General features: G+C 31.3%; 3 protein-coding genes across 4 annotated transcripts; 2 read left to right on the top strand and 1 right to left on the bottom strand.

Moving 5' to 3' along the window:
• Positions 1-357: 357 nt before the first annotated feature.
• LOC106763010 (glucose-6-phosphate/phosphate translocator 1, chloroplastic) lies at positions 358-3,652 on the top strand. The gene is made up of 5 exons (XM_014647161.2): positions 358-1,177; positions 1,594-1,819; positions 2,011-2,233; positions 2,992-3,205; positions 3,391-3,652. The coding sequence occupies exons 1-5, from the start codon at positions 659-661 to the stop codon at positions 3,400-3,402; spliced, it is 1,194 nt and encodes a 397-aa protein (XP_014502647.1). The 5' UTR covers positions 358-658; the 3' UTR covers positions 3,403-3,652.
• Positions 3,653-6,639: 2,987 nt separating this feature from the next.
• Positions 6,640-9,313, bottom strand: LOC106764110 (septum-promoting GTP-binding protein 1). 2 transcript variants are annotated; one of them, XM_014648335.2, is made up of 6 exons: positions 8,630-9,309; positions 8,192-8,312; positions 7,955-8,051; positions 7,806-7,845; positions 7,394-7,477; positions 6,640-7,110 (listed from the first exon to the last, which is right to left on the bottom strand). In XM_014648335.2, exons 1-6 carry the CDS (start codon positions 8,966-8,968, stop codon positions 6,946-6,948), a joined length of 846 nt encoding a protein of 281 aa, XP_014503821.1. In that variant the 5' UTR covers positions 8,969-9,309; the 3' UTR covers positions 6,640-6,945. The 2 variants fall into 2 exon arrangements, with proteins under 2 accessions (XP_014503821.1, XP_022637568.1); XM_022781847.1 differs by lacking the exon at positions 7,394-7,477 and having other exon boundaries at positions 8,630-9,313.
• A 5,398-nt stretch (positions 9,314-14,711) lies between these two features.
• On the top strand, positions 14,712-17,278 carry LOC106764081 (chloroplastic lipocalin). Its single transcript, XM_014648297.2, has 5 exons — positions 14,712-14,770; positions 15,311-15,437; positions 15,792-16,034; positions 16,336-16,626; positions 16,851-17,278. Exons 1-5 carry the CDS (start codon positions 14,712-14,714, stop codon positions 17,127-17,129), a joined length of 999 nt encoding a protein of 332 aa, XP_014503783.1. The 3' UTR covers positions 17,130-17,278.
• The last annotated feature ends 366 nt before the right edge of the window (positions 17,279-17,644 follow it).

The raw sequence follows: 17,644 nt of genomic DNA, 5'->3' as shown, positions 1-17,644 counted from the left end.
TGAATGATTTATTTTTCAGTTAATAAATATAAATAAAATATTTTTCTGTAACTAATTAAATGCTGTATAAACTCGTAATATATACTTAAATGTAGTATCATGAATAAATAAGCATTGAAAGATTGAATCTTTCACCCTTAAAGATTGAATCTTTCACCCTTTTACTAGCCGTGAGGAACGAGATAAAGGCTTTTGAAAAGGGCAAAAACCAGCAAAGCAGGTGTTTTTTCGTCCTATTCTACTAATTCCCAAACCCCATTGTCGTGTTTTTAGCATCATTCCTCGAACAGATTCCAAATGGTTTTACCCTTAAACAGCTCATAATATCTTTCACATTATGTGTTTCATATTTTCTAGTCTTAAATATTACCTTAGCACTAGCAAGCTCCTGTGTTTCTGACACAGTAACTTTGATTTAAAGAGCCAAATCATAGAGACATTCTCAAATCTTACAATAATTATAGTGCTCAGTCCGTGAGATTTCATTTCACGGTTCTGACACTGACACCTGACACATACCACGGGATCCCTATTTCTGCTCTCCATTTTGCTGATCTCCCCTTCATTTATTAGCAACCCATTGGGATTTTGATCGGAAAGTTTAGTTTTTTATATTCTGTTTTTTATTGGTTTTTGCCATTTCATCAGTGATCACACCATGATTTGCACGGTGAAACAGCCCGCCATATCGATCGGAGCCTCTGATGTTTTGCTATGGAAAAAGGGTTCAACTTTAGCCTCAGCTCAGTCATGTTCCCTTGTTGTCTCTTCTTCCCACCCAAGGGAAAAGACTGTGAGATCTCTTTTGTCAGTGCAAAAGCCACTGCACCTTTCATGTGTGGGGTTGGGAAATTTTGTTAGGTCTCCGGTGAGGCGTGAACGTGGTGGTGATCTGGGGACATGTAGGGCCTATGAGGCTCAGAGACCGGAGGTGGAAGGGGCTGATCCATCAGAGGCTGCTAAGAAGGTGAAAATTGGTATATACTTTGCAACCTGGTGGGCTCTGAATGTGGTGTTCAATATTTATAACAAGAAGGTGCTGAATGCGTACCCCTACCCTTGGCTTACCTCAACACTCTCCCTTGCATGTGGGTCTCTCATGATGTTGATCTCTTGGGCCACCAGGATAGCCGAGCCTCCTAAGACCGATCTTGAGTTCTGGAAGAATTTGTTACCTGTAAGTTAGTGACTTTTGTTTGTATCCTTAGAAAAAAGTTTATGAAAGAAAGTGAAAGCATGCTTTTGTCTGTTCATGTGTTATATATTTAATCTTGGTTTTAAATTGTGCTCATTCCACGGTTTTGTTGTGATTCTGGATATTGTGAATAAATATGGTTTGCTCATAGCGACACAAATCACTTTTTAAATATGGAATTCTATTCCATCTATTGGTATATGTGTGTTCTTTGACTTTGATGATTTCATGAAGAAAAGAGCAAAGTTAATTCATTTAAACCGTGTTGAATTGGGAGGAGCTTTGTTAGTTTTTTCTTATTTTTCAATTCAAATGAGAACTTGCATGGTTTGGCGTTTACTCTGATTATTAATATCTAGAAGTAGACAGGACCTTAGTATTTGATGTTTTTCCTTCAGGTTGCTGTCGCACATACAATAGGACATGTAGCGGCAACTGTTAGCATGTCAAAAGTTGCAGTATCATTCACCCACATCATAAAGAGTGGTGAACCAGCTTTCAGTGTTCTTGTTTCCAGATTTCTTCTGGGTGAGACCTTCCCGGTGCCAGTCTATCTGTCCTTAATTCCTATCATTGGTGGATGTGCACTTGCAGCTGTTACTGAGCTAAACTTCAACATGATTGGTAAAGAAGTTGCTTTTCTGTTGCATTTTTGTATTTTGTTGTTGAGCATATATAGTATAGAAGTCGGATATGCTAGAATCAATTGATGGAAAGTATTGGTTAAGGCAATAATAACAGAGTCCCCTCCTCCCCCTACTCAAGCAAAAATGTTTATTACTTTGATTTCATAACTGCTTTTTTATACTTTTCAGGTTTTATGGGGGCTATGATATCGAATTTGGCATTCGTGTTCCGTAACATATTTTCAAAGAAGGGCATGAAAGGAAAGGCTGTTAGTGGAATGAACTACTATGCGTGTTTATCTATGTTGTCTCTTGTAATACTCACACCTTTTGCGATTGCTGTGGAGGGACCACAGATGTGGGCAGCTGGATGGCAAGCAGCACTCTCTCAAATTGGACCTCAATTTATATGGTAACTATAACATATATAATCTATCTGATGTTGTTGTTGATTCTGTGTTTTCATAAAGGTGATATCTTGAAATTGTGGTAAACTCATAATATTTTTCCGACTACTATTGTCTACACTGCATAGAAATTGCAATTTGTTTGATGTTAATCTACAAGACATAAATGGAACAAAGGTGGATGTTGTTGGATTGCTTGTTTTATGGAGTTGCTGTGTAGATAGCATATGTATGAATTTGATGGTTATGTACTACCAAAATAAATTTTACATCGTTGATCAATCGGAAATAACAATTTGTATGGCTATTAAGGTAGTTATTGTGAAAGTCAAACAAACATATCTTTATTGGATGATAATGTGCATAGCCTATTATCTCTGTTAGTGAGAGTGCTGTTTTTAGTAGAGTGAGGAGCAAATGTTGACTTAATAACTTTAACTCTTTGTGTACTTTGAGAAAGGAGAACATTTTCTTAGTATCCATGTGATATTTGTTAAGAAGTGAACCTTAAGTCTAACTTAACTCCACAAAATTAGCTTGAAATGTGAGATTTGTACTTTTATATCTGCTTTAGTCGATATGGGATTTTTAACAATATTTTATCTGATTTACGTGTTTGGGGTTTCAAACAGAAAATTAACTTGAGTTCCTTTGTTTTTATTTTGAATTATCCATTATTCTTGTTCTTTCACTTGTGGTCCTTAAAAGCTTGTGTGCTTCTTCTGTGTTATGATTGTTTATGGCTGTTACTTGTGCACAACAGGTGGGTGGCAGCTCAGAGTATATTCTATCACCTGTATAATCAGGTGTCATACATGTCTCTGGATGAGATATCTCCTTTGACATTTAGCATTGGAAACACCATGAAACGTATATCTGTTATAGTTTCTTCAATCATCATCTTCCACACACCAGTTCAGCCTGTTAACGCTCTTGGAGCTGCTATTGCCATCCTCGGAACCTTCTTGTATTCACAGGTAGTATATCTAGATGGGATTTTTTCATAGACATAATTTGATCTGTTGATTATAGATGAAATTTTAAGGTTGTAGGTGAAAGATGGTGTGATGTTCTTCATATTTTATTTTTACATTCTGATAAACACATTGCCTATTTTGAAAATAACAATATACATAATCTCTGATTCTACTCATTTTTGCAGTCAAAGCAGTAGAGTGGAGGAGTCATAAAAGTCACTGGTAGATGGATTTTGGTAAAAGTCTGAAGGATCCGGCACTTTTGTCTATTTCTATGTGAATAATAATAGTTAATAATGATGAGCTGCTGAGGAACATTATCATTAGACATTATTAGTTTTTCTGCTCCTTCTCTATGTCTAAATTATCATCAAGTTTGAGGAATAAATGAGTTTGTTTAGTCTGAGAAATTTCTCAAAAACATGTCATACTATTATAGTTTTTCTACTCCTTCTCTACTTTTGAATTATCATAAAGTTTGAGGAATAAATGTGTGTGTTTGTTTAGTCTGAGATAATTTCTGAAAAACATGGTATATTATTCAGATAAATGATTCTTTAACATACCTAAATTTTATATATTTATTTGATATTATTTTTATTTATTTTTACTCTATTTTTTCTTGAAAAACTACAAAACTTTATATTTTTTGGATCATTTTATTTTTGTATTATGTGTATTATGTGTCAAATGAATGTAAAAGTGTGTCATGATATTATTATTTTCAGGAATGATAATAGGAAATCTTCTTTGACCTTCCTTTAGCTTCACAAAACGAATTCTGGTTTGCTGACACCAGTATAACAAAAAGAACTTTATATATGATTATTTTTTTAGTTTTGGATAATAATAATTTTGATGCTTAAAAAAGTTTTGTACACACTTTACCTCTATTATTTTATCCTTTAATTTCTTTACTTTTTTACAAATATAAAGTTAACTTAAAATATCTCTAAAAATGAAAAAAAAACATTTTCCATCAAATATTAATGAAAACACATATATTACACGTGTGTTTACTTTTTTTTTTTATCATAATAACAAAAGATAATAAAATTATAATTATAAAAATCAATATAAATAAATTTTAATATATTTTTATATATATTTTGTAAGTGTTCTTTTATTATAAATAATTATTTTAGTTTAAAAAAATATTTAAACTTAACAAAAAAATTAATCCGAAAAGTACTTGAGTTTAAGAAATAATAACTTAAAAGGTAAAATTAGTAAGTTAATTATTTTAATTAAAAAATAGTTACTTAATAAAATTAGAAAACGAAATGTAGACGCCAAAAGGAAAAGTTCTCTTTGTCATATTTTTGTTTTTAAAGTTTTCAAAATTTAATTTTAGTCTTTTAATTTTTTCCTTTTAGTCCTTTTAATTTTGACATCTACCAATTTTTATTCTTCAAACGGCTTAACTAACATCATAAAAAGGAAAAATTAGAAAAAAAAGAAGAAAAGCATACATACATTAAAAACAAGTTAAAATTAAAAAAAAAATTGAAGGCAGCTAAACATATTTCCCTCTTTTTTTTAAAAAAAAAAATACTTTTTAAGTTTTCTTTCTTTCTTTAATTCTAGTAAATGCTTGTAAGCACTAAAATAAAATAGTGTGATATATATAAATTGTGATATATACACACCAAATAATCAAAGCTATCCACAATTTATGTTAAAAATGTGTTAAAAATATTTGTATTAAAAATATCTAATAATTATAAACTACATATTTATGGAAATTTTAAGATTAATACACTTTTACAAAATTTATTTACTAATTAAAACTTGTATTTTGTAAATTAATTTTAAGAAAATATTCTTTTAACAACTTTTTTTAACAATTTTTTTATACACCAGTGCAAAAACGTTATTTAACGTCACCTCTTAGACGTCGGTTAAGGGTAAGCACGACGTATATTGATGACCGGTGACATTTTCGTAAATAAGTTGGCCATATAGACGTCAGTTAAAAGGTGCCCTGACGTTTATAATATTTTAGACGTCGGGGCCCCTCCTAACTAACGTCTATATGTCTGACAGGTGGGTGAAAAGTCATTTCTTTCAGTCATATAGACATCAGTTAGGAGGGGTCCCGACGTCTATATGGTGAAAATTAATGGCTATTCACCTACCTGTCAGACATATAGACGTCAGTTGGGAGAGCCTCGACTTCTAAAGCACTTTAGACGTTTGTTACTCTAGGAACCGACGTCTAAACCCTAAATCCAAAAATTCAAAAAGTCACTTTAGACGTTTGTTACTCTGGGAACTGACGTCTAAACCCTAAATCCAAAAATTCAAAAAGACACTTTAGACGTCTGTTACTCTGGGAACCGAAGTCTAAATCCTAAATCCAGAAATTCAAAAAGTCACTTTTTGACTCCATTTAGACGTCTGATCTCGCCACTCCGACTTCTAAAGCACTTTAGACGTCTGTTACTCTGGGAACCGACGTCTAAACCCTAAATCCAGAAATTTAAAAGTCACTTTTTGACTCCATTTAGACGTCTGATCCCGCCACTCCGACTTCTAAAGCACTTTAGACATCTGTTGTAAAGGGAACCGACGTCTAAATGTATACATTAAAACACTACGAACGTGAGACAGTAGTTACGCGCACTCATTGTTCATCATCTTCCTCGCGTTTTCTCTGCACAAGGTACGTTTTTCAGGTTCGTTTTCTCATTTTTGCACCGTTTAAAATTAATTTTACTCCGATTACATTACTCTTTGATGAATTATTTTTCATTTGAATCGATTAAAATGCGTTTTCATTGAGTTTTTGTGTAGTTTTGCTCATGTCCTTAGGCAGCGTTCTTGAACAGCGATTTCTTGCGTTTTGCACTCCTCCAATTCCCTCCACTACATTATCAAAACCGTCAAATACAAAATAAGAACATACAATTCATTCTCTTCAACTAAAATATAAAGTTGTAAACTCGAATCACCATGACCTAGGAACAACTCGAGAAGCCTCAAGCGGAGAAAGATCCTATCAAATACGGCGACATTTTAGATGTCTGATCTATGAGTCTGATGTCTATATAGACGTTTGACCTATATAGCCCGACGTCTATGTAGACGTCTGACCTATGGGGTCCGACGTCTCATTTAACGTCACTCGAATAGACGTCGGTTCGGGATCTAACATTAAAAGCCCAAAATAACCGACGTTAAATAACGTTTTTCCACTAGTGATAACACATAAACTTCTTATTAATCCATTTCAAATAAACGAACTAATAAAATAATAATAAGTATTCTATTGTCAAAAATTGTTAAAAAAAGTTATTAATATATAAGCGTCGAATGATCTTATCTTTGATCAAAATAAAACATTTAACACCAATCATAGTTATTCAATAATAAAAAAACTTGTTAGATATTATATTTCTAGCACTAGAGAAACAAAAATAATTACAGAAAAATTAGGCAGAAATAGAACTTCTCTTTCTTTATAAGTAGAGGTGGAAAAATATGAATGCCTGTGGGCTTTGACCTCAGCCACAACAGGGAAGAGATAGACAGAAAAACCGAGACACAACATCTCACGTTATCACTCTCTACAGAAGTGAAGTCAAAATGGCCTGTTGAAACATGGGAATTTTAAGGTACCTAGGTAGTCATAGATTCCTGGTCAATAAGAAAAACCGGACTTGTTTTCTTTCTCATTCTATTTTTTTTTATGGTCCTTTTCCCTGCTATGTACACATAAATAACTATGTAAAGACAATTTAGAAGTCAATTATGGGTTCTCCAACTCTCAGATTTCTTTCCACTGTCCATGGCAGGTTAAAGAGCTTGGCCATGATGAACTTGAAAATTTTGTTCACATTTATGTTGTGTGTTGCACTTGAAAAGAAAAGGGTTGCCTTCATTGCCTTTGCATATGCCCTTGCCTGTAGGAATAATACGTTAAATTTCAAAAGCCATTGAAAGTAAGACTTCAATTAAAGTCATAACTCGTAATTTGTGCCAAAAAAGGAAAGTAATAGAATGTGAACATCACTGATCAGACTTTAATCAGCATGTAGGTCCCAAAAAGTTGATAAATTTCATGCTGAGGTTTCAAACAAGACTAGCATTTATTACAACAATTTTTCTCTGTTTCTGAGTCAATCAAGGATTCATCAATAGGGGAAAATGAAAAATGACCATAACTCGTAATTATTATTCATCTACCTGTGTTACAATTGTCCACTGCACATCTGGGGGAAGTCTAACAAAATCATCAAACTTTGTTCCTATTAGAATTGGGATTGCACTCTGTAAAATGACATAAAAATGTGCCAAAAATTGTCATTATGGTATCTTAATTAGTATACCATCAGATCCTCTCTCTGTTTAGTGTTGATGCAAAAATCAATGCCTCTGACAATATGCAGTTATACTAAAGCATGATCAATGTAATAATGCAGATACGGTATCTATATGCACTACTTCGGATCATGTCTCGTTTTTTTAAAAAGAGTTTCCATGCCAAAAGACTTTGGAAACTACACTTTAATTTAAAAAGTGGCAATCACTTTATGAAGTAAATTGAATTCAAATAGTACTACTACTGTACAAGCCCTGCAAAATTAAATTATGGTACCTGATTCCACTTTCTTGCTTCACTATACCATCCAACAACACTGCAGGAACATTGCAAAGGACAAGAAACGCAGAATCATTATTTCTGTGAGTTACGTTTCTAAAAGCACTACACCGAACTCATCACACAGATAACATCTCTCAGCCTACCTATTTAGTGTACAACGACTGGTGAGATCGAACATAATCAAAATTGCAACTGCATCTTTACAAGCCATGGGAATTTGATCCAGGGACCTTTTATCACCTACACACGCCACATGATACTTCACCATCAATGATCAATTAACACAACACACCCAGAAAACTAAAAAGAATAGAAACAGGAAAAGCAAAATGTAAAAAGTACACACAAAGGAAAAGAAAGGTAAAGTTTAAGCAAAGCACCTGCAACATCCCATATTCTAAACGAAATGCGTGCTCCTTCAACAGACAAAGTTTTGTCCATCAGATTCAATCCTTCCATCTGTAGACTCATCTTTTCTTGTTCATTCCCTACATACTTGATCTGGTAACAGGAATTCACACAATAACCGCAAGCTAGTTAGACCCTTTCACAGCTACCACACTTGACCCATTTCAGAAGAAATAAATAGCTATCAAAATCTAACCCACAAATAGCTTCAAAATCACATCAAAGTTAAATTCTAATCTATCAATACAATAAAGTTAAATTTTTTATCTTCAACCGAAATACTGATTCTTGTATTCAAATTATTCTTTTACAGACATACACATAACCTAAAATCAAAACCAGACCTTTAAGAAACATAATTATATCTGAATCATATCATGTTTTGAATGTAAAGTTATAAACAAGCGTACCACAAAAGTAGTTTTCCCAATATGGCAATCACCCAACAAGCTGATCTTGAGGTTCACCAAATCGGAGTCGGAGTCATAGCCGCAAGTGGCGGCAGCGAGGAAGGTGTCGGAGTCCGTGGCGAGAGGCAAAGAGGGTGATGAGTCCCGGAGCGGTAATTTCCGGTAGTGGGGTGGCCTTCCGGCGACGGAGCAAACGAGAATTCTATTCCAAATGAAACGAAAAAATTGGCCGACGAAAGATACCCTTTTTAGGACACCCCACCGGACGTCGACCTGAACGAACTTGCGGCAGAGCTGAGACATCTTTCTAGTGGTTCGGTGAATGATCTTGGCCATCATGGAGCATGGTTTCCCGTGGGCAAAATTAAAACTTTCGCAAAAACAGATACTACTCAGTACCTATTATCTTCTTCTTTCATGTAGTTGTTCTTCGTTGATGATGTTCTTGTTGTTGCGGTTCGTTTGGTCTTGTTTGGGTTCTGGTCCCACTGTTTGATATAGGAGACAGTTGACCGGTATTTTTCACTTCGCTTTCCCAAACGCTCCCTAATGCCGCCTTCTTGGTTTCTGCGTAGGGAGGCCTTACTGGGTGAGTACTGATAAGAGCAAAACACTTCACGTAATTTATACTATTTTTCACACAAAAGTAATATTTTTACCAAAATGTTCTTCAAAAATCTAAAACATCATTTCAGTTCATCACGAACAAAATTTCTCACAAGTTATAGCAATATCAAAAGATTCATTAAATAAAAAAGTGAGACCAATTAAAATTTGCCATTTTTAATCAATTTCAATAATTAATTAATAAAATAAGACCATCAATTTTAGAAACTAATTTATTACATGCCACTGTGTGTTACACTTTTAAAAGCTAAAATGATTACTTACTTACCTTTTTTTTATCATATCAATTACTTTTTGTGAAATTTATGTCTTCTTTTGTCATGGTTCGTTGTATAAGAAAATGGAACAACTATGTTATGGAATGTGGTAAGAGAGAAGTATATTTATGTCTGTTAATCGGAGCATCTTGTGGAGTTTGGTGTTTAAGGATAGGATAAGGCCACGTGGCTTTATTTCATTTTTTAATCCTTATTCGTTAATAATAATAATAATAATAATAATTACAACAACAACATCCATTGATGACAGAAAAAGTAGGAAATAATATTAATTTCACGTATTCTTCTTCATTATTATTAGCATTCTAGTATCGGTTTGAATCGAAAGTGTAAAGAAAATGATTGCATGTCTTAGAGTCTATCAATCAATATTGTAATGACTTCATTTGATGCTAAAATGACAAATTAAACAAACAATTCAAAACCATTTTTATAAATTTCAAAGTTGAAATTTAATTATATGCGATCTAGTTTGAAAATATTTACTATATTCAATAATGGTAGTAAACTTAAACACAAATATATACCAAAAAAGGTAAACATTTAATATTTAGCGTGTTAATAACATAAGAATATTTAGCATGTTGGACACGTCTAATTATATTTGAAGTTAAACGCGCTTTTGAAATAGATTTGGAAAAGTCAATTAGAAATGATAAAGGTAAAATTAGTTAAAAATAAAACGAAGATAATTGAGAATTTGCAATGGTAATTAAGGTTAATTAGTATATGATTAGTGGAAGTGGGTATAGTAGAGCATCAATTCGGTGGTATGATTAGTGACAAATTACAGAAATGATAATGTGATTGGTGGATCTGAATCTACAGAATATAAAAGTTAAAAAATTTGATAAAGGAAAAAGGCTGCCACACCTTCTTTAACTTTTCTCTGCAAATTTAAAACATTCTTATTATGAAAATAAAATACATACCATAATAGAGAGACCGTATAATTTGAGTATTTGAATGATTGTATATGTATATACGGTGTCGTCCGAGGAAGTTCTCGTTGATTTGATCACCGCAACTACATAGGAAAAACCTTCGTACGAGATAAGTTAGTGGAAATCAATTTCACTTTGTCGTCGCTTTTGGAGAGATGGAGAACACCACATGAGATTTTAAACCTATTATTTAATTAATTATGGAATCTTGGTAATTCCAAAAAATGTTACCCTAATCCAACCTAAATCCATCACTAACCTTAGACTTCAACTAGGAAAATGCTACATCATCTAAAGTTTTATTGATTAATTAAATTAATCGACCAACCCATCTTTATAATAATTTTTTATAGTTTTTAATATGAATTTATTTTGTTAGTTACATAGATGATGGGTTTGGGATAATGAAATAAATGGAAAGCTTGACAGCAAACTGATCATACTCGTAGAGCAGTATGTAACCACCGCTAACCACTGCCAATATAATTCCACTAACTTTTATTTATTTATTTTATGTAATAAATATCTAAAATTTAATATATTGTTTTAGTTAAATTACGCTAACTTGCACGTAACTATGAGGAGTGTGGTTGATTATGTTTATTAATTATGATACAGAGTGAACCAACTTCAGTGTAGGTTTATTGTAGATGTTGATGGATAGTAGTAGTAGAAGAAGACGACGAAGACACGTGGCGAGAAAGAGAAAGAAGATGAAAATCACACGGCTTGAAATTATGGTAATTGCATGACGTGTGATTGATTTTTGATGGTGGATGTTTGGTAAAGTTTGAAAGTGGGTTTTGCAAAGTTGGAGTGTTCCTTTTCCTAAAATTCTATCATGCGTCTACTACACGTGAAATGCTTTTGCTCCATTTGCATACCATCTTTGTACAAAATCGTCTTAAACTTCCACGTTTAATTTCTCATCAAACGTTTATATTTATTAAACTTTCACATTAAATTAAATGATATTATAAATAAATAAATAAAAGTAAGAAATGATGACTATTTTCGTCTAATAAACATATTAAAAAATATAATTTAATAAGATTTATTAAATTTATTCATTATGAAACAATTCAAATATAATTTCAACAGTTTAATATTATTGTTATTATTTATAATGAAATGTTATTATATTATTATTAATTAGTTATTATTATATATTTGATGTAAGTATTATTTCAATAAAAAAGTTAAGTCTACAATCTATACAAATTATACAAATGTATCTTATATATTTCAAGCAAAACTTATTTAATAACCACTCATATTACTATAATCATAAACATCTTAAATTTTATCAAAAGTTTTCAAACCAGTATTAAAATCTTAGTATCTATATGTAAATCACACTGTAATCATAAACATCTTAAACTTTATCAAAAGTTTTCATACCACTATTATCTATCTATCTATCTATCTATCTATCTATATATATATATATATATATATATATATATATATATATATATATATATATATATATATATTATAAACAAAGGTAAGTTTTGAGATAATTATAATCATATGTTTTTAAGTAATTTTGAACTCTTGTTATATTTTTCAAGAGTAAAAATATATAAATGAATAATATAATGATTAAAATAAATAGTGAATTATAGAAAGAAGGATATATATATATATATATGGATTTTCTTAATTAAAACATCCAGACAAGAATAATATTATCATCATCTTTTTAAATCACGTTACTTAAGTTGTAATTTTTTTCCAACTTGATGAGATAATGTTTTTTTTCTTTTGTTATCAAACACACATTATTTAGTTAAATAAATTTATAAACTAATTCAGTTAATAAAAAAAGTAAAGTTGTTTTTCAAACGCATAATTTTTTATGATATTTTCTTACAACCGAAGATAAATATGTATATTGTGTGTAATTAATTATATATTTTACATGCAAACAAAACATATAACGTTGATTCTCACTTCATTTTATAATAAGCCGTATTATATTTGGAATCGTGTTCAAGAAACTTTTGTATATTTATTATAGTGTTTTCAGTTCAGCACACAATTTTTGTTGTTTATTGATTAAAATTGGATTCCATTGACCAATTTGAGGAAAGTATTGAACTATTGAAGAAAAGTATAATTTTTTTAGATAAACAATTATTTTCTTAAAAAATGTGTGATAGTACTTTATTTTGAAGGGATTCCCTCGACCAACTTGATCGAAGTATTGAAGAAAAGTATAAATCTTTTATTTTCTTAAAAAATGTGTAGAAATTTATTTTTATTTGAAAACAAAAATAATTATAATAATATTGAGTTACGTTTGAAATGTTGTAGTTGAATTTATTATTATATTAACTATTAGGAAACAAATAAAGTTTAAAAAAAAAAATGAAGATGAATTTATATAAACATAAGATATTTTTTATGATAAAAGAATTTTTTGAAATTATACCAAAAACAAATTCATGAAGATCTAATATACAATGACGATATTTTATTACTATAAAAACCTATGTGTATGTTGAACTTACGTTATCATGTTAAATTGGGTTGCTTATGCTAACAAGTTAAAACTATTTTCTTTATTTTTATTACTTTCAATTATATACTTAATAGAATTCATGCTTTGGAGTAAGTTTATGGATGACAGAATAAAGCAAAAACCACGTTTTTAGAGGTTTTTTTATGTTCAAAGGTTGTCTATAACCAATTTTTTTCATATTTTCTTCAATTATTTCACATGCTGTCTACAAATTTGGGTTTAGCATTAATTCTCCCGTTAACTTTTTGGTTTTGGTCTGGTCGGTTTGATAGAGACTGAGATTGTGCTTATTATTTATTTCCTTATATTACCCAAAATAAACAACGTGAGCAACTGCAACAAATTCACTTACTAAACTTAAATAAAGTATAATTTTCATTATAAATTAAAATTTCTAAGGTAGTTTTGATATTATTCTTATAATTTAATCTTGATTGTTTGTGTAATAATATTTACGTATAAGTTATAAGCCTTCAATTTTAATCAGTGAATAGGACAAAAAAAAACTAGTAAAAATGTACTTAAATTATTTCCTTTTATATATCTCATCTAAGCTTCACGTTTGAAAATCCAAGCAAAATATATTTTTATTACACTTTTTCGAAAGTAAAAATGTACCTAAATTATTTCCTTCTGACTTTTTTTTGTTACTAAATTTTGTTAAAAGTTATAAAATTGTGTTGCTCTATTTAATTTGCCAAAAGAAAAAACCATTTAATAAATTTAACGAAAAATACTTATTGAAGAAAATGTGTTGAAAAGTATTGATGTAACACTTTCTTTTTAGTATAGGTGTTAGGAGGAAGTCATTGTTCAATACCAACTGTTAGTTAGCTTTAGAAGAAGAGTAAAGTAGTAAGCTAGTTAATAATGAGGCTGTATAGTTTGTTCAGACAATTTCTTCATATACCTCATAAATTTTTTAACATATTTTCATGAATATTTTTATTTTTTAAACAATTTTTATATTTTGGATTGTATATTTTGAATTACAAAATAAAAAGTTAATTATGGACTGAATAATTTGAAATATAACATACTTTGAATTATATAATATTGAATATAATTATTTACAATTTATTTTGTTCATTTTGAAAATAAAATAAAATTATATTTTTTTACTGTATGACCATACAACGGTATAATGAGATCGACAGGATGAAACCACTAAGAAGGGACGACCAAACGAATAGGTTAATGTTCGTCACCACATGTTAGACAATCCAGATAAAATGGGAGATTGAATGAACGACCTCCATTAATAATCATCCTTAAACATCACTTCTAATCAAGATTATTAGTAAAATTTATATTTAATAGGTAATGGACTATGATTAAACTGTGATTAGATTTTCACTAATTTTAAACCCATTTCAAAACCTATAAATAGATATCAAACATAAAAAGTAAGTAATTACATTTATTAATTTAAAGTGAGTAATTGCATTTATTAATTTACATGCTAAGGAATACAATAATTCATTGAGGTGCAGGAAGAAACTACCAGCGATTGATAGAATGGGCCTTGAAGTGAAGGCCCAGTTCAACAGAAACAGAAATGTTCGGCAGGCCCAGTTTCGTTCATGGGACCTTAGAGGACGATGTTTCAAGAGGATCTTTTGTCAGAGAAACCAAACCTTGGACTTTAGAAAGAAATTTCAGAATGGGGCAACTTTGGACAAGACAAGTAGTGAAAACACAAAGACATGGTAGAGGTTCTTCTACGAGCATCACCTCCTCCACCTCACTCTTCTTCTTATCCCAGGTAACAAATTTTACTCTTTTATCTCATTTACACTTAATTGATACCAATCTGTTTGCTCAAAATGCTTTTCTCTTTGTTATTATGTCCCTTTATTTGTTTTACAATTCTGGAACACCCCTTATGTTTTTCTCCTAATTTCAAGTATTTTAATAATTACTTTTTTTTGAAGAAGACTCTCTTTTTGTGCTTCAATTTCCTGATCATGTTATGTAGCTTTTCAATGTTCATGTACTCACCATTACTCAATGAATTTTCCATTTTGTACTCCCAGAATTTTGTCTTGTAATAACCAGCTTTTAGTTAGTTAGATTGTACACTCCTTTACCTTTTTTCCCTCTCATTGTGGTCCTCCTCTTTCATTGGCATTTTGATGGCATTTTCTGCCACCTTAAAAGTAGATGCTGTTAAATATCAACTCTTGATTTCCAAAACAAGATGCGCAATCTGGGACTGTTTGAGTGATTTTTTTTTTTTTTTTTTTGTAATTTGTTTTTCAGTTTCATTATTGTTCAAATGGGATGACATTTTTTTTTGTTCCAGACAATGCAGGACAGTTTCAGGAAGAACATCGGTAAAGTGTTCGTTGGAAGTCCCAAGTAAGGTTCTGACCAAGCATGTCTTATCTGGGCTCGCTGCTTCTTTGATCTTTGTTTCTCCAGCAAACCAGGTTTGTATCTTTTTGTATTCAACAATCCAAGAGTGTTGCATTTTACAACTCAGTTGAGCACGCAATTTCATGAAGTCATATCTCAAATACCCATCAGGAAGGCTTATCTAACATTTTCACAGTATTGTTTTCCCGAACTCATGATAACAAGGTTTTAAATCACGGTCACAGTTTTTTAAAACATGGCATGACAGTAGTTTATAGAGATTATAGCTGCTACAAAGGTGGGATATTATTATGTAATTGTGGCAAATAGAGAATATTTTTAACTCATTAAAAAAAATCTAGAAATAGGTGTTTATTATTATGACGAGTGAGTTGTTTTAAGTATTTGTTTATTTATTTCATCAACAGTCTGTTGCAGCAGATCTATCTCGTGCTCAAAATAATATATGTCAAATTGCCAGTGCCAGAGATGCTGCACTTACTTCACCATTTGAGAATGGATCTGATGAAAAGGGTGCAAATCTAATGATGATGAGAGGTATGACAGCCAAGGATTTTGACCCTGTAAGATATGCTGGAAGATGGTTTGAAGTTGCTTCACTTAAACGTGGATTTGCCGGACAAGGCCAAGAAGATTGTCATTGCACTCAGGTAATGCAAAAATAAATATAGCAGTGAATACACTGCACAACATTTGGTTTAGAAAAGAGCTGATTTTATTTATGATCTTCCAACATTTTTCCCTTAATCAACTTCATATTATTCATAACAAACTGTTGAATTTGGAGTCACTGGCAGAATCCTAAGGCTGGATGTTCATTATCTATTATGCATGTGTTGAATTTTCTGTCATTCAGTAGTAGTATACATCGTAGAGATAAGATTTGTCATTTTCCTTATTTGGCATTTCAAGCTTCTTCATTGTAATTTGCGTGTACTAATGATATTTCAGGGTGTATATACATTTGATAGGGAAGTACCATCTATTCAAGTTGACACCTTTTGTGTTCACGGAAGCCCAAATGGGTTTATAACCGGAATTAGGGGAAAGGTTCAATGTGTTTCGGAAGAAGAATTGGATAAAAATGAGACACAGCTAGAGAAGCAGGAGATGATCAAAGAAAAATGCTATCTCCGATTTCCTACATTGCCATTCATTCCTAAGGAACCTTATGATGTGATTGATACTGATTATGACAATTTTTCTCTTGTTTCAGGAGCTAAGGATAAAAGTTTTATCCAGGTATTTACTGAACTTGAAAATACACCTCAAATATTCTTGAATTTTGAACCATGTGTTAAGCAAACATTATAACTTTGTAGTCATTGAACTTCATTCATAAGGCTTTTTCTGAATTTTCAACGATATCATATATGACATCTGATGCTATTTGTTAGTTTAGATAAAGAAAAGAAACAACACTGCATCACACAGNTCTTTGATTAATAGTTATTAATGAATATCAGATATATTCAAGGACACCTAACCCTGGACCTGAATTTATTGAGAAGTACAAGTCTTACCTTGCAAAGTTTGGATATGATCCAAGCAAAATTAAAGATACACCACAGGATTGTGAAGTCATGTCCAATAGTCAGCTGGCTGCTATGATGTCTATGTCTGGAATGCAGCAGGCACTTACAAACCAATTTCCTGATCTAGGACTGAACTCCCCTATTGAGCTCAATCCCTTCACTAGTGTATTTGACACTTTGAAGAAGCTTGTTGAGCTTTACTTTAAGTAGTAACTATGTTTTGTTTTAAGATATTTACTCCTGTAGACAATAGCTAGCTATCATTGATAGCAACCTATGTGTAACATGTAAAGGATAACCTACCTGTATCTGCTGTATTCCTCTGGTATATCGCGTTTTATCTGTCTATGGTGTTTGAACAGAGTTTTGTATGCAAATCACCATGCTGTGGTAGGATGTTACAGCCTCCATACATTTATTAGAATGTAAATATGTTAACCATCTCACACGTCCGACAAGAAAATGTTCTGTAATAGAATCATAACAGAAAAAAAGGAAAGATTCTGTCTTTTAGCATTTGACTATAGGCTAAGGTTTTAACTGTGTGCTGGTTTAGTTGAGTTTTACTTAAAAATTAAAAGTTGGGTTTAAATCCATGGCCTAAAAATATAAAACTGTTAGTTCATGATCATAATTTATAAATTTGGTCATCAGAAAGTTATTTCCTTTGCTAAAATTATAATATTGGTTTATAATCTAAATTATAATCGACAGAATGAGTGGTT

This window comes from Vigna radiata, chromosome 6, assembly GCF_000741045.1.
Source record: "Vigna radiata var. radiata cultivar VC1973A chromosome 6, Vradiata_ver6, whole genome shotgun sequence".
NCBI classification, from domain to species: domain Eukaryota; kingdom Viridiplantae; phylum Streptophyta; class Magnoliopsida; order Fabales; family Fabaceae; genus Vigna; species Vigna radiata.
This window is presented reverse-complemented; position numbering and strand designations above follow the sequence as displayed.